Below are 26,741 nucleotides of genomic sequence, written 5' to 3'. Positions count from 1 at the left end.
TTTCCATTCCATAATTTCCCATTTTTTAACCAGGATCATTATTTTCTAGAAATAGCAGCCTCTGTAAGTCCTCTCCCTGTTACCCTGACAAACGTCAGTCAGACGTTACCATTATGGATAAACTACTGCCCAGTTTGTGGGATTGACATGCCAGTGTAAAAGCCCATATACTGTACTTTGGGTATATGGATTATTTATTGTCACTAAAGCAAGACTGGTGAATAAGCAATGTGCATGAGATGCTTATGGTTTAGGCTGAATTAAAGGGAAAGTTCCAAAAAAATTAATTCTGTCAGTATTTACCTCCCATATGTTGCTTCAAACCTGTTTACTGTAACTTTCTTTTTTCTGTGGAACACAAAAGCAGATGTTAAGCAGAATGTTAGCCTCAATTCCCCTTGACTTTCATTGTATGGAATAAAAAGCAGTGTCAACATACTTCAAAATTTCTCCTCTTGTATTCCATCAAAGAAATTCATACATAAATGAGAGAATTTTCATTTTTGGGTGAACTAGCTTAGAATGCTTAGATTTTGTATACTGTATTTAAAGTAGCCTCTTGACCTGTTTCAAGTGATGTCACTGTATGTTTGTGACCAAAGTTCCATATACCTTCAATGTGCTGCATAGAGATCTTCACGGGTCCACCCTAACCGGAGGACCCGACACCCGATCCGGGACCCGTCCGGGTTTGGATCAACGTTTTATACGGTCAGCCGTGTCTGGGTCGGATCCCATTCTATTGCTGCGGGTCCCGGGTCTGTTTAACATTATGTGTAATACCCGAGTTGATCCGAGAAGACCCGGCTGTGATCAGACAGCACTGATGATGATGGTGCTGTGTGTGTGTTGTAACTTGCAAAGTTGTAAAATTAGGATGAGAAAGTGCGGGCCGGTAAATAAGGTGAAAAACGGAGCGGAGCCACAATGAGCTGAGTGACGTCAGAGGCAGAGCAGAGTTAAGGCACACGATAGCAAATTAGCAATGCTAAAGTTAGCAGCCGTGGCAATGAACGAGCAATTGTTATTATAGTTCAAAAGGGCAAACAGTCGAAGTTATCTTATGTGAGATACAAAAAAACTGCAAAGCTGATTCTAATGTCGCATTTGTCATCCGTCACCGTGACAGCAAGTGGACTTTTGAAGATGAAATAATGAGTGGATTAGCTATGCTGTTTCAATCAGCAAGAGAGGAATCACAGAAAACCTGGATGTATTGTACCAACTGTCTTCGTAAGGAGGATGGATTATATTCATCACGGCCAGGTACAGGGGAGAAGGCTACTAACGTTACAAGTTTTGTTTTCACAACTTGTAAATTAACTTGTTAATAGTGATCAGATGTGAAATCGGTGTCGAATGGGTCTGTGTCTCCCGGCCAGGTCCGGGTCCCAGCTTTCAAATAATAGACGGGTCCAGTTCAGGTCCGGGTCCGGCATTTCTCAGTTCTGCATGGGTACGGGTCCAAGCTTTCATATAATAGATGGGTCCAGTTCGGGTCCAGGTAGTACATTTCCGGGTCCCTTTGGGTTCGGGCATGAATTTTTGGACCCATGAAGACCTCTAGTGCTGCACTGTGGGATGCGACAAAAGCCATCTTCAGGAGTTAAAAGCAGCTCGAATGTTCATAAAGACATTTATCATAGACATTTTGTAATATTGTGACCAAATCAGACCTGAAAACAACACAAAACATTTGTAACTTCTGAATAAGAGATGTGTACGGTGATGTACCTGTGGGTGTGTGCACTCATTTGTCACCTATCAGACTCACCGGCGTACGGAGATGAATCGTAGATAAAATATATTTTAATATCCATGAAAGTTCAATTTGGCTATATTTGTGCTGTCCTCAGACTTGTGAGAACTTTTCCTGTAAATTGCCATGGACCAAAAGCTATTTTTGATGTTTTTCTTGATATCGTTTCATGGGTGTTTTTCCATTCACCGCCATTGTTTCCTCCCACTGATGGTCACAAAAGGAAAAGTCAAGTGACCGAATCAGGTCAAGATACAGTAGAGTTCCAATTTCCAAAAATCCCAGATTCCGTTACTAGTTTTTTTTTACTTTAAGTCAGAAAGAACAGCTCGTGCAGTATTTTACATTGGTATGTCTTGGTCAGTCCAATCTTTCCAGCGGTTCGAGTTGAGACTCAGTTCAGTGACTTCCTGGATGGATTGGGCCCTGCTCAGTTAGTTGGTCGACAAACCCTAGCCACACCAGCAATTGGTAAGTTCTACTTCTTTGTGTTTTTGAATTTTCGTTTTTCCATATGACCTCCTATGCAGCATCCTATCCTTAGATAGTGTCTAACCAGAGGCAATGCGATAAGATTCCAGCGACAAGCAATCTGTCTGTTCACACATGATACAGCACAATCTCAGCCAATCAGAACATATTTGATTTTTAATGTCCTATAATGAGAAACTGGGTTTTTGTTTTTTGTTTTTCTCCCAGATGTATTGAATAAATTAATTACATTTACACAGTGTTAATCTCATCAACGAAATTACTAACGAATACTTTTGTTGACTAAGAGTTTTTTTTTGTCATAGCTAACTAAAACAAGATGAAAAAAAACGCATCATGACGATGATAAAATGATTTTCTTAAAGCAGACTGTTGATGAAAATATGACAAGAAAAAATAATACTGCAAGATATTAACAGTGCAAGATATATAAACAGAAGAAGAAACATCTAGAGAAACATCTGTTTATAGAAGATATCAGATAACGATTCATCTAATCCAATAATCCAGTATGTTGAGAATTTCCCTGCTTGAGCTACATGAGTTGAACACATTGAACAACGGCAAAATGAACTGCTTTAAAACTGGTTAATACCTTTCTTAAACGCATTCTATTTATACTGCAACTTACACAGACAATGAACAGGTGAACTTGGACTAAGTTATGCACTAGTCATAATATGTGTAATTTGCGTTGTGAAACACAAAATGTTTTTGTAAAATATCTGCAATATCCTAAACTGGTTTAACATGGAAAATTATAAAAATTCTCTAAAGCATGAGGAATTCAGAATACAGTAGGTTAACTTTTAAAGAGTAGCCAATACTAGTATACTCATTATTTGCTATTATTTAAAGAATTTTTTTTTTTTTTTCTAAATGTTTGAATATTTGGTTAAAGTTTGGTCTGACACACAGTTTTGTTATTTTGCACATTGTCATCAACTAAAAGATATTATTTTTGTTGACTAAAATTATATTGCATTTTAGTCAGAGTAAAACGTACTAAAATTAGGGTACAACGGGGCTAAAGGCTTTGTGGGTAAAAGGAAGAAAAAATATATAATTTTCTCCCAAAACACTAAATAGCAACAAGAAATACCACAGCACTTTCCTAAACACCTGTTTGTCACTATACACTGGAAAATTTTCCTGTTCCATGAGATCTTTGCGTGTGGTGTCTAAAGGTTGATTTTGAGGCAGTTTGATCTAATTTTTATTTTTTTAAAACATTGTCAATTTATGTAGCAAATAAAAATCCCTGAAATAAACACATTTCTTTTGAGACAAAATACTTATTTATCATTTTCAGTTTTGTTTAAGGTCATTAAATAACTGTCCAATAAGTGAAAGGATAGCATTTGGGGTAAAAAGCCCCCCTGTTGCAGGGGCTAAAGGCCTCTCTTAAACATGTTTTTTTTTTTTTTTTAAGTGGACCGAATAGATTTGTTAGGAAACATTTTCAAAGTGGGTTCACATTGAATCATCCAATCATAAGAGATTATTTTGTTTATAGAATACTTGAGATGTAATAAAATGCCAAATTTACAGGAAATGGTTGACTTTGTTCTGAAGTAGTTATTTTGAAGGAAGCATCATCTTAATTTGTTACTCAAAGCGTCTTGGTGTTGTTACGAAGTCAAGACAAGGAGTTGAACCCAGATGCAGTTTATTACAAACTCAGGAGTAAACAGAGAAAACAGGGAAAACCACAGATTAAATCAGGGTATAAAGTAACTAGGCTGACCAAAGACTAACTGGTAAATTACACACGAAAACTACGATTCAAGGGAGAGCTGTACACACTAGTAGCAGGTCCAAACGAGACTAGACAATGACTTAGGGAAAGTGGTGAGACTTTATACTATTCTGGTTGATTGTTTGATGGGGAGCAGGTGGAAGTAATTAGTAATCAGGGGAGTGAGAAGAGTTTGGAGGAGCAGAGGCTGACGAGGATATGACAGTACCCCCCCCTCCACGGGCAGCTCCCGTGGACCGGAACACTGTATTGGGCGGCCTCGACCACGAGGAGCTGGACGATTAGGATGTGGACTATGGAAGTGGGTAAGAAGTGATGGTCCAGGATATCATGTCTGGGAACCCAAGACTGCTCCTCTGGACCGTAGCCCTCCCAGTCGACGAGGTATTCCAGTCAACCCAGGTGACGCCGAGAGTCCAAGATGGCCCTGACGATGTAAGCTGGGCCATCTTCCAGGAGCAGCAGTGGAGGTGGGTTACCCTCATCAAGCTCTGTGGAGGGAGAATGGGGAGAACATATGTGAGGTTTTAGAAGGGACACATGAAAAGGAGAGATACGGTAATGTGAAGGCAGGGCTAGACGGTATGTGACAGGGTTAACTTGTTTTATGATGGTGAATGGGCTGATGAAACGAGGACCTAACTTTCGACAGGGGAGCTTGAGACGAATGTCCCTGGTGGAAAGCCAGACTTTCTGCCCTGGATGGTACTTGGACGTCGTAGACCATCTGGTGTCCGCTTGGATCTTCTGGCGTCGAACAGCATGCTGAAGGTGGACGTGAGAGGTGCTCCAGATCCGTTCGCTGTTGCGAAACCAGTGATCCACAACTGGCACTTCGGAGGGTTCTCCTGACCAGGGAAACAGGGGTGGTTGGTAGCCAAGGACACATTGAAAGGAAGTGAGACCAGTGGAAGGGTGACAGAGAGAGTTCTGTGCATATTCCGCCCAGGGCAGGTAGCGGCTCCACTCCTGCTGGTTGGTATGGCAGTAGGTACGAAGGCACCATCCTATCTCCTGGATCTTTCTCTCCGTCTGACCATTGGACTGAGGATGATAACCTGAGCAGAGACTAATTGAGACACCCAGATAGTTAAAGGCCTTCCAAACCCTTGAGATGAACTGAGGTCCCATGTCCAATACTATATCCTCGGGCAGACCGAAGTTCCGGAATACATGTTGGATAAGTACCTCAGCGGTTTCCATGGCCGTAGGTAGACCTTTGAGAGGCATCAGCTGGCAAGATTTAGAAAACCGGTCTACTGCCACAAAGATACAAGTAAACCCTTGGGAAGGAGGAAGGTCAGTAATAAAGTCTACACCAATGTGGGACCAAGGACGGTGTGGAATGGGGAGAGATACGAGCTTACCCGCCGGGAGATGTCAAGGCGCCTTAGCCATGGCACAGTCAGAGCAGGAGCGGACGAAATTGGTAACGTCCCGGACTAGGTGAGGCCACCAGTACTTGTTCCTGAGTTGGTTAAGGGTATAGGGGATTCCAGGGTGTCCAGATCCAGGAGAAGAGTGGAGCCACTTAAGGAGTGCTGTGTGATGTGCAGAGGGAACGTAGGTTAACCCGGGTGGACAGGCTGCTGGTACTGGTTCCGAGGAAGCTGCCTGGGTGATTTGTTGGTCCATGTCCCACTGTAGGGGGTTGACAAAGAGTGAAGGAGGTAGTATGGGTTCTGGTGATGTGGACTGGTCAGAGGAGTGCAACCGGGAAAGGGTTTAATATTTTTGGAACCAGGGCGATGGGTGACTGTAAAGTGAAAATATGTGAAGGACAGTGCCCATCTTGCTTGATGTGGGTTTAGGCGTTTAGCGGATTGCAGATATTTGAGGTTACGGTGGTCGGTTATAACAGTAAAAGGGTGATGAGAGCCCTCCAGCCAGTGGCGCCATTCCTCGAGCGCCAGCTTAATGGCCAGTAGTTCTTAGTTCCCAACATCATAGTTTGTCTCGGCTGGAAAACGTTTCTTGGAATAGAAGGCGCAAGGGTACAGTTTGAGAGGAATACCTTGATGCTGGGAGAGTACGGCCCCCACCCCCGAAGTTGAAGCATCTACCTCGACGACAAAGGGAAGGTCTGGGTTGGGATGTCTGAGAATGGGCGCTGTAGTAAAGGAAGTCTATAACAGCTGGAAGGCTTTAGTGGCTTGTGGGGACCAAGAGAGAGTTTTGGGTTTACCTGTTAGAAGACTGGTGAGAGGGGTGACCACAGTGCTGAAGTTCCGGATAAATCTTCGATAAAAATTGGCAAAACCAAGGAACAACTGTAACTCCTTGACGGTGGTAGGTTGGGGCCAGGTAGTTACGGCCTGCACCTTGGAAGTGTCCATCTGAACTCTGCTAGAACTGATGATGTAACCCAGGAATTGAATGGAGGACTGGTGCAAGAGGCATTTTTCGGCCTTCAGGTACAGACTGTGGTCCTGTAGGCATTGAAGCACCAGTCTTACATGGTGGATGTGTTCACTTAGGGAGGTAGAATAGAGGAGTATATCGTCAATATAAACCAGGACAAAATAGTGGAGCACGTCACAGAAAATCTCATTCGTGTAAGACTGGAAAACGGATGGGGCATTGACCAGGCCATACGGCATCACCTGATATTAAAAGTGGCCGTTAGAGGTGATGAAAGTGGTCTTCCACTCGCCCCCCTTTTGGATACGGATAAGGTTATAGGTACTGCAGAGGTCGAGTTTAGTGAAGATGTTGGCCCCTCGGAGGAGTTCTAAATTAGCTGGCACCAAAGGTAATGGGTAAGAGAACTTCATGGTGATACTGTTGAGGGCATGGTAATCGATGCATGGGCAAAGACCTCCATCCTTTTTGGCCACAAAGAAGAAACTTGAGGCGGCAGGAGAAGTAGATGGGCGAATATACCCCTGTTTCAGGGCTTCCTCCACATATTCCTCCATAGCTAGAAGATCTATAGCGCAATCCCAGGGGTGGTGTGGAGGGAGTCGGGAGGCCTTTTGAGCACTGAAAACAGGTAGGTAGTCTTGGTAAGCTGATGGGATGGCAGTTTTTAGTGAGACATGTGGGCTCTCTACAGAAGTGGCTAAACAAGAGATGGACCTAGGAGGTGAAGGGCGAGTAGGTAATACTAGGCATTGGGTAAAGCAGTGCTCGCCCCAGGCAGCTACCTCTTTGGTGGACCAGGAAATGATTGGATTGTGGTGGAGAAGCCAGTGTAGTCTGAGTATGAGGTCTGTGGAATTGGGGAGAATGAGTAATGGCAGTGACTCGGGATGGAGGACTCCTACTTGGATGGTGAGTGGCGTAGTTTGGCGAGTAATCAAGCCTGAGCCAATAGGTTTGCCAACGACAGAGTGGATGGGTAAGGGCTTAGTTACAGGTTCTGTCCGGAGGTTGAGCTGTTTGACTAGTGAGGGGGCGATGAAGTTGCCTGCTGACCCGGAGTCTAGAAGGGCATGTACAAGGATTGAGGAAGTGGAAGTTGAAACCGTGATGTCTATACAAAAGGGTTTCCCACATACAGGCTCACAGGAAACAGAGCTTACCAACAGTCCAGAAGGACGAATAGGACAGGTGGATATGTGATGATTGGCCGCTCCACAATAGAGGCAGAGGTTGTTGATAATCCGCCTCATATGCTCAGTTGGTGTCAGGTGGGTTGTGCCTAGTTGCATTGGCTCCTCCTCCTAAGTCTTGGTAAGTGGTGGGGCTGAATAATCACGGTCAGTCGAGCACTGTTCTAGTCGACGATCCACACGAAGAGAGAACTGAATGAGGAATTCCAAACCTTGGGAGTCATCCACACCAGCTAGGTGCATTTGAAGGGACTTGTTTAGACCCTGGCGGTAGCGAGTAATCAGCGCTGGCTCGTTCCAATGACTGGCAGAAGCAAGTGTGCAGAAGTGCAGGGCGTATTCAGTGACCGATAGCATGCCTTGATGGAAACGGCTTAGTTGTTCACTGGCAAAGGAGGCTCAAGTAGTGGACTCAAAAACCTCTCGGAAATGGGTTGTGAAGGCAACGATGGATTGCATCATGGGACCTCCCTGATTCCAGATGGCATTTTCCCCATTGTAGTGCCTTCCCGGAGAGGAGAGAAATAATGTATGCTATCTTGGAGTGATCTGTGGTGAAGTGTTGGGGTTGTAACTCAAAAGCCAGCGAACACTGGAGGAAGCCGCTGCACGTTTCTGCATCAGAGAAACACTTAGGTGGAGCCAGAGGGCAGAAGTTTCTAGGAAACAGAACGAACGGAGGAGGAGCTTCAGAGACTGGCTGGAGAACATGCTGCTGCAGTTGGGGTAAGTGATAGCTTCTCTAGTCAACGTTGCATATCATGAAGCACCTCTTAGTGTTGTATTAGTTGTTGCTCAAGCTCAAGAAAACGCTGCATGGCTGACGTCTTCTGTTACGAAGCCGAGACAAGGAGTTGAACCCAGATGCAGTTTATTACAAACTCAGGAGTAAACAGAGAGAAAACAGGGAAAACCACAGATTAAATCAGGGTATAAAGTAACTAGGCTGACCGAAGACTAACTGGTAAATTACTCACGAAAACCAAGATTCAAGGGAGAGCTGTACACAATAGTAGCAAGTCCAAACAAGACTAGACAATGACTGAGGGAAAGTGGTGAGACTTTATACTGTTCTGGTTGATTGTTTGTTGGGGAGCAGGTGGAAGTAATTAGTAATCAGGGGCGTGAGAAGAGTTTGGAGGAGCAGAGGCTGATGAGAATGACAGGTGTCAAAAAATATTTGCATTAGTTGACTAACTGTGCCCTATAACTATTGCCCAAGTATCTATACAATATCACTTTAAACCCCCTAGGGGCCTTTTACCCTATGTCCCTCACTTTTACCTTTAGGTGTGGGCTGAAAGGCTCCCTCACCACCTTTTTTAAAACTGAATTTTATTCTAAACAACATTCCGTTATTATTTATTTTCACACAAATTATGTTTCTCCATCAATATTCTATAAAAATAAATATTTTTTGTGACCAGAAAAAAGCCAAATTTCCTTAAGGAGTCCCTTTAGACATCATGATGGTGCCGCGGATGGCCGCCTCGGTGTGGAGCGCTTCTATTGTTTTGTTATTTTTGTTTGTTTGTCCTGTGTTTAGTAATCTTTTTTCAGTCAGTTTTACCAGAGACGAACTGCTGAACATTCGACAGCATACACCAGTCAATCTTTTCCCGGATTTTGAATATTCGGACGTTTTGTTTGACATTTTAGTTGGAGGCGCGGCTGTGTTGTTTAAACATGCTATGAGACGCAGGCGAGGGAGACGAACAGGTGCGCTGGTCAAACTCCGTCGGCGGGGCTTTCGAACAACGCTGCCGAGCATTCATCTTGCGAATCTCCACTCTCTCCCTAACAAAACGGACGAACTACATCTCCTCACCCGCACAAACAAGGACTTTTCAAACTCTGCTGCCTTGTGCTTCACAGAAACCTGGCTGAGTGAAGCCATTCCAGACAGCACGTTACATCTGCCGGGCTTTCAGCTGTTCAGAGCGGATCGCATCGCGGAGTTAACAGGGAAAACAAGAGGCGGTGGAACATGCTTTTACATCAATGAAAGTTGGTGTACAGATGTAACAACGTTAAAGAAGATGTGCTGTCCTAATTTGGAAGCGCTCTCTATTAACTGTAAGCCTTTCTACTCGCCACGGGAGTTTTCCTCATTTATTTTGGTGAGTGTGTATATCGTGCCAAACGCGTGTTTGAATGCCGTGCTGCAACAGCTGGCTGATCAAATCACAGACATGGAACAACAATACCCGGTCTCAGTTATTATTATTCTTGGTGATTTTAACAAAGCAAACCTCACACGATGCTTCAGAGCACTGAGCACCAGAACCGTCAGGCACAAGAACAGTATTTTCCCTCAGGCTATCCATCTCATGAACAGTTAAATTGCCCCATTGAGCAATAACTATGTGCAATACACAGTTTAGTCTTTCTTATATTTATCCAACACATCCTACCTCTTCTGCCATTTCATTCCTCTGAAAAAGATAAATAAAAATAAATAAACATTTGCACTGTACATAACAGATTTGTATTTGTACTATACATAACAGATTATATTAGATTTGCACTACCCATGTGTATGTGTGTATGTATGTATGTATGTGTGTGTCTGTACGTATGTGTATAATTATTTTTTATTTTTTATTATTATCTATGTCATACTGCTGTTTTTGTATTGTTTTTGTATTGTTGTACACCGGAAGCTCCTGTCACCAAGACAAATTCCTTGTATGTGTAAGCAGACTTGGCAATAAAGCTCATTCTGATTCTGATTCTTGATTCTGATTTAGCCCCATTGCACCCTATGATGAAATATTGACCAATTTTAAAGGACATTTCCGTCCAAAGTCTAAAAAGCTGTCTACATAGAAAATGTAAAAAGTGAACACTGCATTTAAATTTTTTGTGTCCGGATCATCACTTCCTTCGTATATCTTATGCTAAACGAATTTACATCCATTGAACATAAAGATTTACAAGACAAAAGTGCAGTGTGTAAAATTATTTTTTTTTTTTTTTATGTTATTCTATTTACTTTCATATTGATTTAGTATAAAATACAAACGATAACTGAGTAGAGAAACAGCAGTATGTCAAACAATCGTTTTTGTACTCTATTTGAGTAAATCCAGAAAGCAAACATTTACCATCTTTTTTTAGGACTTGGTAATTATATAGTAATTATCTGCTGTTGTATCCAGGTGACATTCAGATTGGTATGGTAAATAAGAAAGGCCAGCTTGAGGTGGAAGTGATAAGAGCACGAGGTCTTATCCAAAAACCAGGATCCAAATCACTACCTGGTGAGTCACTGCTTTATTCTGTACTCCATATGTATATCATAACATACTGCTCAGCTGCCCTCTACCTCATCAAGTAGCTCTAGCTAATACAGAAAACAGCCCAATTTGTCAAAGGTGTTCATACTGAACATTCACATCATATTCAGTAATTTATTAATTACTTATAAACTCAGTAAAAAAGAAACGTCCTCTCACTTTCAACTGCTTTTATTTTCAGCAAACTTAACATGTGTAAATATTTGTATGAACATAAAAAGATTCAACAACTAAGACATAAACTGAACAAGTTTCACAGACATGTGACTAACAGAAATGGAATAATGTGTCCCTGAACAAAGGGGGGGGGGGTCTAAAGTAACAGTCAGTATCTGGTGTGGCCACCAGCAGCATTAAGTACTGCAGTGCATCTCCTCCTCATGGACTGCACCAGATTTGCCAGTTCTTGCTGTGAGATGCTACCCCACTCTTCCACCAAGGCACTTGCAAGTTCCCGGACATTTCTGGGGGGAATGGCCCTGGCCCTAGCCCTCACCCTCCAATTCAACAGGTCCCAGAATTGCTCAATGGGATTGAGATCCGGGCTCTTCGCTGGCCATGGCAGAACACTGACATTTCTGTCTTGTAGGAAATCACGCACAGAACGAGCAGTATGGCTGGTGGCATTGTCATGCTGGAGGGTCATGTCAGGATGAGCCTGCAGGAAGGGTACCACATGAGGGAGGAGGATGTCTTCCCTGTAACGCACAGCATTGTATTTGCCTGCAATGACAACAAGCTCAGTCCGATGATGCTGTGACACACCGCCCCAGACCATGACGGACCCACCACCTCCAAATCGATCCCACTCCAGAGTACAGGCCTCAGTGTAACGCTCATTCCTTCGACGATAAACGCGGGTCCGACCATCACCCCTGGTGAGACAAAACCGTGACTCGTCAGTGAAGAGCACTTTTAGCCAGTCCTGTCTGGTCCAGCAAAGGTGGGTTTGTGCCCATAAGCGACATTGTTGCCGGTGATGTCTGGTAAGGACCTGCCTTACAACAGGCCTACAAGCCCTCAGTCCAGCCTCTCTCAGCCTGTTGCAGACAGTCTGAGCACTGATGGAGGGATTGTGCGTTCCTAGTGTAACTCGGGCAGTTGTTGTTGCCATCCTGTACCTGTCCCGCAGGTGTGATATTCGGATGTACCAATCCTGTGCAGGTGTTGTTACACGTGGTCTGCCAGCTGTCTTTCCTGTCTCCCTGTAGCGCTGTCTTAGGCGTCTCACAGTACAGACATTGCAATTTATTGCCCTGGCCACATCTGCAGTCCTCATGCCTCCATGCAGCATGCCTAAGGCACGTTCACGCGGATGAGTAGGGAGGCATCTTTCTTTTGGTGTTTTTCAGAGTCAGTAGAAAGGTCTCTTTAGTGTCCTAAGTTTTTATAACTGTGACCTTAATTGCCTACTGTCTGTAAGCTGTTAGTGTCTTAACGACCGTTCCACAGGTGCATGTTCATTAATTGTTTATGGTTCATTGAACAAGCATTATTGTAAACCCTTTACAATAAAGATCTGTAAAGTTATTTGGATTTTTACAAAATCATCTTTAAAATACAGTGTCCTGAAAAAGGGACGTTTCTTTTTTTGTTAGTTTATTAAGAAATGTATTCTTGTGTAATTTTAAACTACATATTTAAAGACTGTTAGTACCTCATCTAACATATCTTACATTTTATCCATTCTTTGCAATCAAAGCTCCATATGTCAAAGTCTATCTGCTACAAAATGGGGGGTATGTAGCGAAGAAGAAGACCAAAATTGCACGCAAGACACTCGACCCACTGTACCAGCAAACTCTGCAGTTTGAAGAGAGCCCACAGGGTAAAGTGTTACAAGTAAGTCGTTTGGCTTCTCTATCTGTTTTCTTTGATCAGGCATCTGAACGAGACTTTGTAGACAAAATGTCAAGGAAAGCCCACAGCAGCTGCATAAGATAGAAAACTGTTTAGTTTAAAAAGCTCACATTCGTGAGATTAGATATTATTAACTTTGATTATGTGACCTGAGAGGAAAATGTAAGTGTCAGCTGCTGAATCAATAAACAATCTGTTGATTTTCATCCAATTAGGTAATTGTCTGGGGAGATTATGGGCGAATGGACCACAAATCCTTCATGGGAGTTGCACAGATCCTGCTAGAAGAGCTGGACCTCTCCAGCAACGTGATTGGCTGGTACAAACTTTTCCCACCTTCTTCCCTAGTCGACCCAACTCTTGCCTCTCTAACTCGACGTGCTTCTCAGACATCCCTGGATGGTTCGAAGGCACCTGCGGGGGTTAGATCGTAGTTGACTTGCATATAAAGCACAATCAATACAAGCTGAGAGACAGCAGGACAACAATAAGAGCCAGGCAGAAAATGCGATGAAATAACACAAAGCTTTGTTAAAATCTGACAATCACTCCTGTGACTTTGCTTTTATGTTTTCCTCTTTGTGGGTAGCCAGTGTTCTGCCAAATTTGTTTGTCCTAAACAAAATCATTTGTTTCTCTCACTGTTTGTTGTGTGAGACTTAGGGCTGTCTACACTACCATGCAGAAAGCACTGCTTTAGTGTGACATACAGTAAAGCAGGGTGATAATCAGTCATGTCTTCATTAAAGAAATGTATGCTAGCTAGTTTTTAACAGAGCATCAGAATGTATCAACCCAAAAACTAAGGTGACCTCTTACCAGGGGATTATGGGGCCTTAGCCAAGGCCCTGTCTAAACCCTGTTTGGATTGGAAAAAGTGTCAACGGTCAGGACCTTACAAGACGTAGAGCGTCCACATGAGGACATTGTCTGGAAGGGCAGGGCCTTTCTTGGTGCCTAAACCTGGAGGACCCCAAGCCATGGTCCATTTCCTCCAAAAGTTCCTCTGTTTTCAGTGTTTGTGACAGTTAATGGAAGCTGCTCTCTTCTAGAAGTTATGTTTTGTTCTTTTTTCAGAATGTTGTCACATGTCTGGCCCATTTGTTTTATGAAAAACAAGAGGTTTGTGTTGTCCGGTATACTGTGAATATGAAAAGAAAAGCTAAAAATGAAACTGAGAACAAAGTATCTGGACACACATTTCTTAGCACATAATATATATTTCTTAAATTCATTGTTTACTGAAACTTTTGCATTATCCTTCAATACACTGTAATACATAATCGTATTCAGTGAATTCTTTCAGATATACTTATCATTAAATGTAATAAAAAAGTACATTTCGTTGCTGAAAAAACACTCCATCCCAAGATAAACATATTTGTGTAATTCTGCATTTCCCATTTTAGGGTGTTTTGTCAACACTCTAACAAGGGAAAAGGTACATAAATGTGCTGTTATGTATGTTGAGTACAACTTCAGTGACTAAATTGACTTTTGAACAACACTGAATAAGTGTCAGTGTAGATGTGAATTTACCCTGTTAGGGTGTTGACCAATAGATAGGGTTTAGCAAAAAAAACATTTTAGCAAAACAACTTACACCCCACTGAGGTTTCAAGATTTCTGACAAACCCAAGCTCTTCAAAAGCCCTTGCACATATTTAAGGTTTTATGTGCCATTGGGACTTCTTTATTTCTTAAATAAAAATGGAAGCACAAAAGTTTGATGAAAAAACAGTTGAAAAAGAGAAAAAATAAATAAAAATCAAACCAACAAATTAGCTTTTTTCTTGACCATTTTATTTCCACTTTGTGTACTTAACAGAAAACAAAAAGAGTCACGCAAATCCTAATTCATCTTGTGTGTCTCTGTAAATGTTGATGTGACCAATCTGATTTTGCCATCAGAAACATAAACACCAATCATCTGTCAGGCCCTCCAGAGCAGCAGAGCAGCATGACACGGATCAGTTCCCAGCTGCATGCACATTTTTGTAAAACAGACTACACAACTGTTAAAAGTTACAGAAATAGACGTGTTAGTTCAACATACTGTAGGCCAGCTTGTATGTTGCATGTACTTGTACAGTTTGCTTGTACTTGAATATAAGTGATAAACCAAGAAAAAGAAGCTATTTGCTTTCTCTCAAACTTTTCAGATCAGCTAAAATACTAGTCGATGTCCTCCATTCGGTGCTGAATGTTGCAACATTTCTTTCCCCCCCTTATTCTTGCTTTTTAGTCTTATATACCATTGGGGAAAATGTGCTGTAACACTGAACAAATCCTCCCTCATGTTTTACAGATTTTACTGTATCATAATTTACCTCAAAACCACAAAGATAAACCTAAAACATGTGTATATGTCCCATTAAGTTATTCCAATATCAAAACAGGAAATATTAAAAATATATCAGACATACAGTCCATGCCAGTATCCATGTTAAATATTAATGTAGATGCACAGAGATTCATTAGTGCATGTGTTGTAAATATTAAACAACCGTGTGGTTAAGCAATATTTGCAAAGGGGCCAAGGCTTACTTTTGAGAGCTACCATCCCAATATAAGGGACCGCTGAGCGGACACCTTTCTTATCATATGGGTCCAAGTCAAGAGCTCTCTTTTTCACTTTTAGAGGGCCAAACCACTCCGCTCTAAAGCTGTAGCCAGATCATCAGATCATCTGTGCTTTCAAGCCAATTCCTCATCTATGCTACGAACACAAAATCAGAAAAATTTAATTGTTTTCCTTCATGAGAGACAGGTTTTTATTATATCAGTATTCTTGGGTAGAGATGAAAAACAATCCTGACTGTTTACAACTTAAAGTATGTGTTCCACTGAGATGATAAAGAAAAAAAGTATTCACTGACACATTCCTGTTTGTATACAGGTGTGGCTCTTACGATGTGTATGTTTTATATATATATATATATAAAAAAAAGAAGAAGAAAAAAGTTCATTTTTTTATTTCCAAATAAATAAAAGAAAAAAGTGTGTGGAAGTTATTTCGCTCCAATGTTCATGTTCTTTCCCTGACTGCCTACACTGCTTAAATTGTAGTCTTTTTCATTTAGCTATTAAAGGTGCACTCAGTAACTTTTTGTTCGTGTCATCTTGGACTTGGACACCACCTAGTGGTGTGGATGCAGCATCATTCAAAATCAATAGTTTTCAGTTACAGATGCCATTGTAGAAATTCACTATTCACAATCAGTATCCAAGAGTAAAAGTGTCCAATAAAAAGGTAGTTACTGATTCTAAATCATGTGATTCTAAAATGGCAGCCCCCATGAGGGCGCCCCTGCCTCATGTGCAGTAGAATAAAGCAGATTTTCTAAGGTTACTGATATGACAAGAGCCCTCATCTCATGTGAGTGGTCACAATTTTATACATGTTTCGAAATTACAATTCATTTCTTTAGAAGTAAAACTTTATTATCAACAATAAACAACAAATCTTAGCTCACAAATTATCTCAGATCTTAGAACCAAAACAAAAATTGTAATCACTGCTTTTGGCCTTTTCTTATACTTCAGGCATTCCTGTCCTGTATATGCAACCATCTATTAATACATTTATACACTGTTGGCTTCATTTCACATTCTTTAAAAACTTAGGTTTAATAACATCTGTATGCAACCTGTCTTGTTTGACTCCATCCATGACCCTACTATGATAAATATGCCTAATCTTAATAGCTATCTGAGGCTCACAGGAAGTTTCCATCCATTTTCCCCCAGTCATGTTTATCTTCATGGTTCATAAGCAGAACAATAGCAAAATCATCCAATACATTAAATATAATAATCATTTATCATGAGAATGCTTTATGTATTTAAGTGTGTGTTTGTGTGTGAGTGAACAGAAACAGTAAAATATATTAAAAGTGAAGGTACAAATATGATACAAGACATAGCCTGCCTACATCAATGTTATGGAGAGATAGATTGCTACAACCATGCTGACTGAGAGGCTCCATGTGAGTTGTCCTTGCACTCACCAGCAGAGGGAGGACTTATGTCAGAGTGTCCAGAGAATCATCTCCTATTATCACAATGTTAAGAATCATGAACTCTGCACTCTCAGCATCCTGTCAGGGCTCAGTTCCTCAGTTACACAGATCACACTTAAGCCTGAGGTCAGTTGGGTCAGCTCACTGAGGAGGAGTAAATTCTGCAATTACAAAACGTTTGGGTTACCATAGTTTTTATTCGAGTGCAGGAAAGGAACATTCACCTTTAATCAAGAGCATTAGAAATAAATTCTTTCTTGGCTTCACATTCTCAACATACTGTACACCAATATGAACATGTTAGGCAATATGAACATTAGTAGCCTGACCTGACTGACCAGCAAAAAATAATCACCAAACTCCAACTAAAGTGCGAAAGTAACAATTTGTGTATGCAGTTTATTCACTTAACCTATATGTCCCTCGCCTTCCCTTTCAGTGCAACATGATTGCGTGTCCTTTCCTGCTGCCTGGCAAGCTCGCGTCAAAGCAATTAGCCTGATACATGTCCCTGTGTTCAGCCAATAACCCCAGTGCTCCAGACATGACTAATGGCAAGTGATGGTGGTTGCAGCACAGTGGTCATGGCAAGGAGGAGTGATTTCCATTGTGGGTTTTACAGGGTCATTTTCTTGTCAAGTTTTTTTCACAATGTAAAATACATATCTGACTGAGCCTCATTAACACCAGTCCTGAAGCAGGCAGATGGTGAAGTGTATATTTCTATTCTTAGCTCTTGATGAGCCAAAATGAATGTGAGTCGGAGGGTAATTATGTCTCTAATGTAGCCAATTGGAACTTCATTGCATACTGTTTTCACACTCTTTGGACTCTGAGTCATTGTATGGAAGGTTGAGGAGAAAATGGAATGCAGCTCATTTCTGATGATCCACATTTGACTAATTAGACAGCCATCAAAAAATTAGGCATTTAAAAGAAAAGGAAACTGACTTAATAAGAGGTGCTTTAGTATAAAGGATTGGCTAAACAAGCAGAGTAGAAATTTGTTTAAAATTCCTGCCCTAAGAGTATTTCATAGGTGAGTCATCAGACTAGGCTACTCCTTGTCAGTGTTTTACCAACATATTAACAATTTGATGTACATACAAATCTTATAAATTTGGGGGGGTTATATTCTGTTTTAATTCATTAATTTGTGTAAAAAAAAAAAAAAAAAAGAACAACTGAATTTGTTTTCGTCATCTTGGTATTTTTTATCCTGGTATAAACTTTTTTATAATTATTTAGAATGAGAATTACACTAGATGCTCACTAATATTGAACACAAAGTGCTCTGAACAGAAGTAAAAAGGAGTCGTTCATGCAAAAACCTGTCCCAAACCCATAATACTTTTTTCTTCAGTGGAACACAATGATACATTTTAAAGAATGTCACGATTGCAGATTTCCATACAATACAGGATAGTGCCTCACTTTAAAGGGATAGTTCACCCAAAAATTAAAATTCTCTCATCATTTACTCAACCTCATGCCATTCCAGATGTGTATGACTTTCTTTCTTCTGCTGAACACAAACAATGTTTCAGTTCTGTAGGTCTATAAAATGCAAGTGTGGGTGAAAACAGATGAAAATTAAGTCTTTACTCTAAATATCCACTTTCCCTTTCACTTTTAGATCTGAAATTCACATGTGGTGTGTAAATAAAGTGGAGTAAAAAAGGACTTAAATATTGTTCTGTTTCTCACCCACACCTATTATATCACTTCTGAAAATATAGATTTAACCACTGGAGTCTTATGGATTCACTTGCATTGTATGGACCTACAGAGCTGAGATAATCTTCTAAAAATCTTTGTTTGTGTTCTGCAGAAGAAACAAAGTCATAAATATCTGGGATGAAATGAGGGTGAGCAAATGATAAGAGAATTTTCCTTTTTTGGTGAACTATAAGGGACACAGAAATGTCATCAAAATAGTCCATGTGACTTTACTCTTACATTCTTTTTACACCATTGATCAATGATTTCATTTGATTTGAGAGTAAATAACGAGTTAAATTTATGTCTGTTAATCATTAAAAAAAAGAAAAAATAAATAGAATAAAAAAAAAGATTGAATGCCTTCAGTATTCACTTTGAATATGGAATACTTGTTGCATGGACTGTTTCATGACACTTCTAGGTGCTTTTTTAAGCTTTAAAGTGAGGCACTATACACTTTTATTTTACCGAAATTAGCAAATGCAACATTCTTTCAAACATGTGTGTTCCACAGAAGAAACATAGACATATGAGTTTGAATCGACATGAGTGTGAGTAAATAATGACAGATTGGGCGAACTATTTCTTCAGAGGAAGCACATTGTGGTCAGGGGAAAAACACAGAGAACAAAGTTCCCCCATCTCATGAGCGAATGTGATGGCATGGTTGATTTTCTGTGCGCCATCAAAGGCGCGAGCTGGAATTGAGTAACTCGAGCTGTACAAGCAAGACTCTGCATTCACATAGAGTCACTTTGATGGGCTCTTCTCTTGGGTCAGCGCCAGCAGCTACTTTATTCGTCTCCCGTTTACTCAAGTGTATCCATACAAGGAGCGAAGAAAGTGTCGTCCACGCGTCACCACTGGAGGTAAACTGTGTATTTTGAGTGGTGGGGATTAGTCTTTTGTCTTGTGAAAGAGATTTCGTGTCGGCAGTTTCTTGGCTCTTCGGTTGCATCTACCAGAGATAAAACAATACTCATGCCACGCGCGTTTGGATCCGCGTTGGTGATGCCATGCCTCGCAACCACAGCGGAGATGAGGCCGGCTCCGGCCTCTGGATGAACACCTCTCCGGGGCAAAACGCCGAAAGTTACGGATTGCATAATGTGGAATGTGGTAATAATACGATGAAGAACAATTCCTCACGGGCAGGGGACGGCCTGTTGTCCGCATCTCATGCCGGCACAGGTACAGCGGGCACGGAGAGAGACCGGGGGAAACAGGGCGCTCGGTTGAGTCTGCTCGGGAAGCCTCTGGTGTACGGTGCGCAAAGCGGCCGAAGAAACGCGCGCTACCGGAGGATTCAGAACTACCTGTACAACGTGCTGGAGAGACCTAGATCCTGGGCTTTCATCTATCACGCTTTTGTGTAAGTGCAACAGTTATACATTTTACTCTGTGTTCAGTATAGCCTGTGTTTGCGACAAGAAAAGCATTGCTTCATTTCTCAGAGTTTTTCCAGCGAGCAACCGTGTACCTGTTGCTTTGGAGGTTTTTCTGTACTATTGCCACGTTTGAATGGAGACGTCCTTTGGATGTGGGGTATTTGCACTTTAAAGCAAAGCCTAAATATTGTTGCTATTGAAAGGGGGAAATCTAGAGGATTTGATGTGTAAATTATGAATTTCTCTTAGGGAAAAATCCGACTGATTTCAGCCTTGGAAATGGCATCATGTTCCTCAAAAGCCATTTATTCTGACAGAAATTATAATAGCAGTGTATTTAGCTGACATACACATAAACACCAAACAACAATTCTCCTATGGCACAGCATCAGGGGGGTTGTTCTTATTGTACTGGGTCTTGATTTTCAGAGAAACCAAAAATTGTAGTCTACTGTGAATAAAGCTGACATGGTAAATGCTCATTCAGAACAAGACTGATAGTTTGATTACAATGTGCCCTCAGGACGGGGGAAACCCTGAAAGACTTTAGGAGCTTGTAATTTGTGTTGGACTGTGCGCAAATAAACACACACACACACACACACACACACACACACACATTGGTGCGGCTATCCTTATGAGGACTCTCCATAGACATTATGATTTTTATACTGTACGAACTATAGATTCTATCCCCTAACCCTACCCCTAAACCTAAACCTCACAAAAAACTTTCTGCATTTTTACATTTTCAAAAAAACAAAAAACACATAGTTTAGTATATTTTTAAGCGATTTGAATTAGGGGGACACTAGAAATGTCCTCATTAACCATATTTATAGCATAATACCCTTGTAATTACCAGTTTGTAACCTAAAAAAATGTCCTTGTAAACCACCTAAACCCCACCCCCCCCCCACCCCCCACACACACAGCAAGCACAAAGACACAAATAGGAGCCATTTTGAAAAGAAACTGGGTCTTTGAAAAGTAATGATTAAAAAAGGAGTGAGGCCAAGAGATAAAATAGAACAAGTTTACTAAAAGTGTTGGGGATATGTCGCTAATGGACTCAGTAGGTAAGATGCATATTCGATAACCAATGATTTCCAGTTGATAATGAGCAGCTCTTGCATTATGATGTTTATCTGTATCATAGCACAAAAAAAAATAAAAATAAATAAAAAAAAATGATAGAAAATGATAGAGCCATTTGTCATGGTCAGTGATCTATTCCTGTTTCTAAAAATGTAATTCATTGTCTGTGTGAAAAGGCTGTATTAAATTTTCTTTGAAAACAACTCCACTGTTTTTGCTGTATAAAATGGACAGGCTGTCAAACACATGGATGCCCCAAAACATTCACAATGCACATTTTGTTAGCCCTGAGGACATGCATGAAAACAAAACAATAGATGCTGATTGAATGCATGGGTTTCAGTCATATAGTATCAGTGATGGAAAAATTTGTCAGTGTCATTTATCATTTGATGACATGAGGTTTTGTGCAAATCTTGTGTCCAAGCACAGCCTGTTGAATCACAAGAACAGACTTCAACACCTGCACACATTATCTAACACTATAAGGAGGGGCCCTTATTTTCATTCCTTCTCTGCTCTGTTTATTCATGCATTTGCCTATAAGCCATGAAGTGGGCAATTAGATTTTATGGTTTTATTTCACTTATAATAGCACTGCTTGTCTGAAGAAGAGCCTTTAATAAGTGTTGAAGAGTTGAGACTTCTTTTGCTGTTGTGTGCTGCATAAGGATTATGGAAAGTTCCAATACAATTCATTCCTCACCAAGTGTTGCCCAACCACAATGTTCTGCTGATAATGAGGATAATTTAGGAGAAGGTCAGAATCAGAATCAGAATGAGCTTTATTGCCAAGTATGCTTACACATACAAGGAATTTGTCTTGGTGACAGGAGCTTCCTGTACACAACAATACAAAAACAGCAACAAGACTTTTAAAAAATAATTAAAATTGAATAAAAAAATAGATAAATATTGAAAAGAAAAAAGTACATATAGCATGCACAATAGGCTATATATATATATATATATATATATATATATATATATGTCACGGATCCTTCTGACCCACCTACCAATTTCACCCAACCCTCTCACTCTCCTGAGTACTGATCACCCACACCTGCCTCCAGTCATTGTATCAATCAACCCCTCAATATAAACCTTACTCCCCTTCCATTCTGTGTCTGGTCTCAACTTCGTGTACAGACTCACTTACCTGTATCTCCAGCGTTAAACACCAGAAGAGGTAGGATGTGTTGGATAATATAAAAAGACTAAGCTGTGTATTGCACATTAATTATTGCTCAAAGGGGCAGTTTTAACTGTTCATGAGATGGATAGCCTGAGGGAAAAAACTGTTCCTGTGACTGACGGTTCTGGTGCTCAGAGCTCTGAAGCGTTGGCCAGAAGGCAGCAGTTCAAAAAGATAGTGGGCAGGGTGAGTGGGGTCCAGAGTGATTTTTCCAGCCTTTTTCCTCACTCTGGAAGTGTATAGTTCTTGAAGGGGGGGGCAGGGGGCAACCAATAATCCTCTCAGCAGTCCGAACTGTTCTTTGTAGTCTTCTGATGTCTGATTTCGTTGCTGAACCAAACCAGACAGTTATTGAAGTGCAGAGGATAGACTCAATGACCATTGAGTAGAACTGTATCAGCAGCACCTGTGGCAGGTTGAACTTCCTCAACTGGCGAAGGAAGTACAACCTCTGCTGGGCCTTTTTCGCAATGGAGTCAATGTGGGTCTCCCACTTCAAGTCCTGTGAGATGGTAGTGCCCAGGAACCTGAATGACTCCACTGCTGCCACAGTGCTGTTTAGAATGGTGAGGGGGGTCACTGTTGGTGTGTTCCTCCTAAAGTCCACTATAATCTCCACTGTTTTGAGTGTGTTCAGCTTAATGTTGTTTTGACTGCACCAGACAGCCAGCTGTTTAACCTCCCTTCTGTATGCAGACTCATTGTCATCTTGGATGAGGCTTATGACAGTGGTGTCATCTACAAACTTCAGGAGCTTGACAGAGGGGTCCTTGGCGATGCAGTTGTTGGTGTTGAGGGAGAACAGTAGTGGGGAGAGCACACATCCCTGGGGGGCACCAGTGCTGATTGTACAGGTGCTAGAAGTGAATTTCCCCTGTCTCACAAGCTGCTGCCTGTCTGTCAGAAAGCTGGCAATCCACTGACAGATAGACGTGGCAACAGAGAGTTGGTTTAATTTAGTCCGGAGTATAGCGATGGTGTTGAAAGCCGAACTGAAGTCCACACAAAGGATCCTTGCATATGTCCCTGGTCTGTCCAGATGTTGCAGGATATGATGCAATCCCATGTTGACTGCATCATCCACAGACCAAGCAAATTGAAGGGGATCTAAAAAGGGTCCAGTGATGTCCTTCAGGTGGGCCAACACCAGTCTCTCAAACGACTTCATGACCACAGACGTCAGGGCGACAGGTCTGTAGTCATTAAGTCCTGTGACTTCACACTGCTCCGGTGATCTATTGAAGATCTGTGTGAAGAATGGGGCCAGCTGGTTTGCACAGAATCTAAGACATGCAGGTGAAATGCCATCTGGGCCCTGTGCTTTCCTCATCCTTTATTTTCTAAAGAAGTGGCTCACATCATCTTCACAGATCTTAAGTGCAGGTTGAGTAGCAGGAGGGGGGAGGAGGGGGGTTGCAGGAGGTGTTGGTGTTTGCGTGAAGTGAAGGTCAGAGTGGGTGCGGGGTGTAGGGTTGGGTATCGTTTGTCTTTTTTACGATACTGGTGCCAAATCGATACTTTTAAAATGGTACCGGTGCCTAAACGGTACCTGAACCGATACTTAAAAAAAAAGAGCCACAAAACGACGGTGGATGACATTAAAGAATGGCTTTTTTATTGAAAAAAAATATTCTTTAAATTGAACAATATATTAAAAGTTTAAAGTATTCTTAAATATATAAGTAAATACAAAACACAACAAATTTACATAACAAATTCACAATAAAACCTAAGCCACCTAACCCTACTACAGTAATTTAACACTAAATAACAGTTACAGTACTAATAACAGCAAAGTTTTCTTGGTATGCTACAAACCAGCTTCAAATTTCAGCAATTCTTTTGCAGAAATATGACCATATTTGCCTTCTCTGGCAAAATACGACACTTCTCCTGACTTATTGCATGTCCTGCACAGGAGGAAACCCTCTCAGATGGTGTCGATTAGGCCTGTACACACAGGTATGTGTTTGAAAGTGCAGACAATATGGGGAGGCTGTCCCGCTTCCCCCACCACCAGGCTACAGGGTCTTGTCCTGATGGGATTGAAGGCAGACCTGTGTAGATCTCAATCTCTTTCTGGATCTGTTCAGCTATGGAGAGGGCACCACTTTTTGTGGTCGTTGCGTGAAGTAGCTTTCGGTCCTCATCCTCAAACAGCTCTTCTAGGGCTGACTTCTTGGCACACTTCTTGTGAGATGGAGACTGAATGGAGAATAAAAGTAGTGTTTAGACAAACATGCTTCAAAAAATTCATTCATTTTAAATAGCCTATTCCAAGATTATGAACTTATGGTTTTCTCCAACCGGCCCCAAGCATCAGCAACAGCACATCCAAGTTTGCCTTTGAAGTGAGGGTCCATTAAAGTGGCCTCCTGGAGGAAGTTCTAAATGTCTTCATCCTGTAATAAAAACATGACAAACTATTTAGTGTCTAACAGTTAAAATGATGTGGTTTGCCTTTTTTCTTTTTAAGCATAAGCTCTTAATGGAAATGGAAAATACCTGGTATCGTTTTTCCAGATCTCCCCAGACCTTCTCTTTCAAAGCACTGGTAAACAGAGTGTCCTCTTCAGCCACTGTGAAATGCGCCTTCAGCTTAGTCAGTATGGGGAGAATTTGGCCACATGTGGTGGACTTCTCACTGGATACACAGAGGGTTGAGGTGTACAACAACTTCATGATTTTAATAAAATCCTCTGTTTTCTGGAAGTCATCATCTGTGAGCCTTTCCAGTCTGGGGGGGAAAAAAGAAGATATGAAGATAAGAATAAAATATCAAATATTATGTTGTTATTCATTGTTTCACAACTGATCTTCTTGTCTATCACTTGTCTTTCTCCATTGGCTTCCTGAGTCGTTGGTCAAGTGATGCTGCCTGGATGGCCGGGTACTGCTCCAAAAATCTCTCTACCATCAGGAAAATTCCACCGTGTTCTGACATCCAGAATCATGTTGTGTTCTGGCAGATCTGAAACACAAATGCACATTTTGAATTACAATTTACTGAAGATGTTTGAAACAAACATAACTTTTTGAGATTTATAAGGCTACGCTACTTACTGAGAAGTTGCTGCTTCTCTCGCAGGACGGTCTTAGCCATGGAGGATCTCTTCAGCCACACCACGATAGCTCGAAGTCTGGCACAGTACTTTGTAATGGCACTGATGCTGTAAACCTTCTGTGCTGCACCCCACCTTTAAAAGCTTCAGATTCTTCAGTGCAACATCCATATTGCTGCCGTTGTCTACTGTGGCAGCTACAACTTTAGTGTTTATCTGGAATTCCTCCAGAATGCAGTTTATCTCGTCTGCCACCACGAGGCCTGTCTGTGACTCATACACAGCTTTGGTGTTTAGCACCTTTTGCTTAATGTGGCATCATCACTGGTGTAGTGCACAGTAACTGTTAAATAGTGGTCCTGTGCCACACTGGTCCACCCATCACATGTAATAGCAGCCTTACTCACTTGTGCTAACTCCTGAATAATATTTTGTTTCTCAACAGAGTATCATGCAGGAATAAGAGTGTTGGACAGATCATCCCTGGATGGGGGTTGGTAGTGGGGATTAAGGGCAGTGGTCATCTCTCTGTATTAAATAAAGGATTTTTTTTTTTTGACAAATTTAATAGCACAGTTTTTAAACACATCAAGTAAAGACATAATTTTTTCACATGAGATTCCACAGTGGAAAATGAATGCAGTCACTTGACCACAAATTTGGTCACAGCCCTGTGGAATTCCTCCACCTTCTCCTTTGTCAAATTAGCCTTCTTTGCCAAGGTGAATGGGGTCACTGTACTACTAGTACTACTAGCTGGAGAGCCAAAATTATAAACATAATTCATGTTAAATATTTTACAAATTGCTTGATCATTTGTTAGCATAAATGCAAGATTTGCAATCAACGTTACAGTAGCATACGCTCCTGCAGAATGGCTGCTGTCGTCGTCATAATCAATGGTCTCCACATTGCTAGGGTTGGTCTGACTGGGGCCGGGGACGCCCACACTGCCAGTTGATGTCTGCAAGCTGTCGAACACGGTGCATCCCTCTGCTTTGAAGTTTATCCCGTGTGTCCTCAAATGTTACATTAGGTTTGATGTGTTTTCCCCTTTACACGCAATTGTTGTAAAATATTTGTTGCACGTCGCGGTGTCGGAATCCTTTCTTGCGAAATACAGCCACACTTTCGAATGTTTAGCTTTAGGCATTTTAATTTAAGCATGTTTAATGTAGCTAGCTAATGGTAGGCTACCTGCTGCCATCAGAGCAAGTGTAATTGCTGCATTCATGCGCCCCTCGGATGGTCTCATTTCCCGAGTTGTGCTTTTAAGTCAGAATGTGAAAACAACATGGACACTAATATTACTACAAAGATGTGTTGGATTTGTATTATCAGAGCTTTATATTACGAAGTGATTTTGTCCCAGAGTTGTTACTGCACCAGTACATTACCTGAAACCACTAAATATTACTTTACCTTGACTTATCAGGGTTACTGCTAATAAATAACTTTTCTAATTAATCTACATCAATCTACATGGACAGCAACTAACCGTTATAACCTAATACCATATTACAAATTACAT

The 26,741-nt window shown here is 41.2% G+C and overlaps 2 protein-coding genes across 18 annotated transcripts in view; both read left to right on the top strand.

The window, feature by feature from the left end:
- LOC127444903 (regulating synaptic membrane exocytosis protein 1-like) overlaps positions 1-15,828 on the top strand; it is a 125,514-nt gene extending 109,686 nt beyond the window's left edge. For all 17 annotated transcript variants that reach the window (XM_051704554.1, XM_051704538.1, XM_051704537.1 and 14 more), the window contains 4 exons: positions 2,124-2,230; positions 10,726-10,827; positions 12,566-12,705; positions 12,939-15,828. In XM_051704554.1, the coding sequence (XP_051560514.1) occupies positions 2,124-2,230; positions 10,726-10,827; positions 12,566-12,705; positions 12,939-13,157 (568 nt within the window). In that variant the 3' untranslated portion in view covers positions 13,158-15,828. The remainder of the gene's footprint in view (positions 1-2,123; positions 2,231-10,725; positions 10,828-12,565; positions 12,706-12,938) is intronic.
- A 3,258-nt stretch (positions 15,829-19,086) lies between these two features.
- The window catches only part of LOC127444908 (potassium voltage-gated channel subfamily KQT member 5-like), a 204,641-nt gene continuing 196,986 nt past the window's right edge, over positions 19,087-26,741 (top strand). Inside the window, exon 1 of the mRNA XM_051704562.1 lies at positions 19,087-19,839. Coding sequence (XP_051560522.1) covers positions 19,484-19,839 — 356 coding nt within the window. The 5' untranslated portion in view covers positions 19,087-19,483. The remainder of the gene's footprint in view (positions 19,840-26,741) is intronic.

The sequence above is a fragment of the Myxocyprinus asiaticus genome, chromosome 8, assembly GCF_019703515.2.
Source record: "Myxocyprinus asiaticus isolate MX2 ecotype Aquarium Trade chromosome 8, UBuf_Myxa_2, whole genome shotgun sequence".
NCBI classification, from domain to species: Eukaryota; Metazoa; Chordata; class Actinopteri; order Cypriniformes; family Catostomidae; genus Myxocyprinus; species Myxocyprinus asiaticus.
The sequence above is the reverse complement of the archived record's forward strand: the minus strand, read 5'-3'. Positions and strand labels throughout refer to the sequence as shown.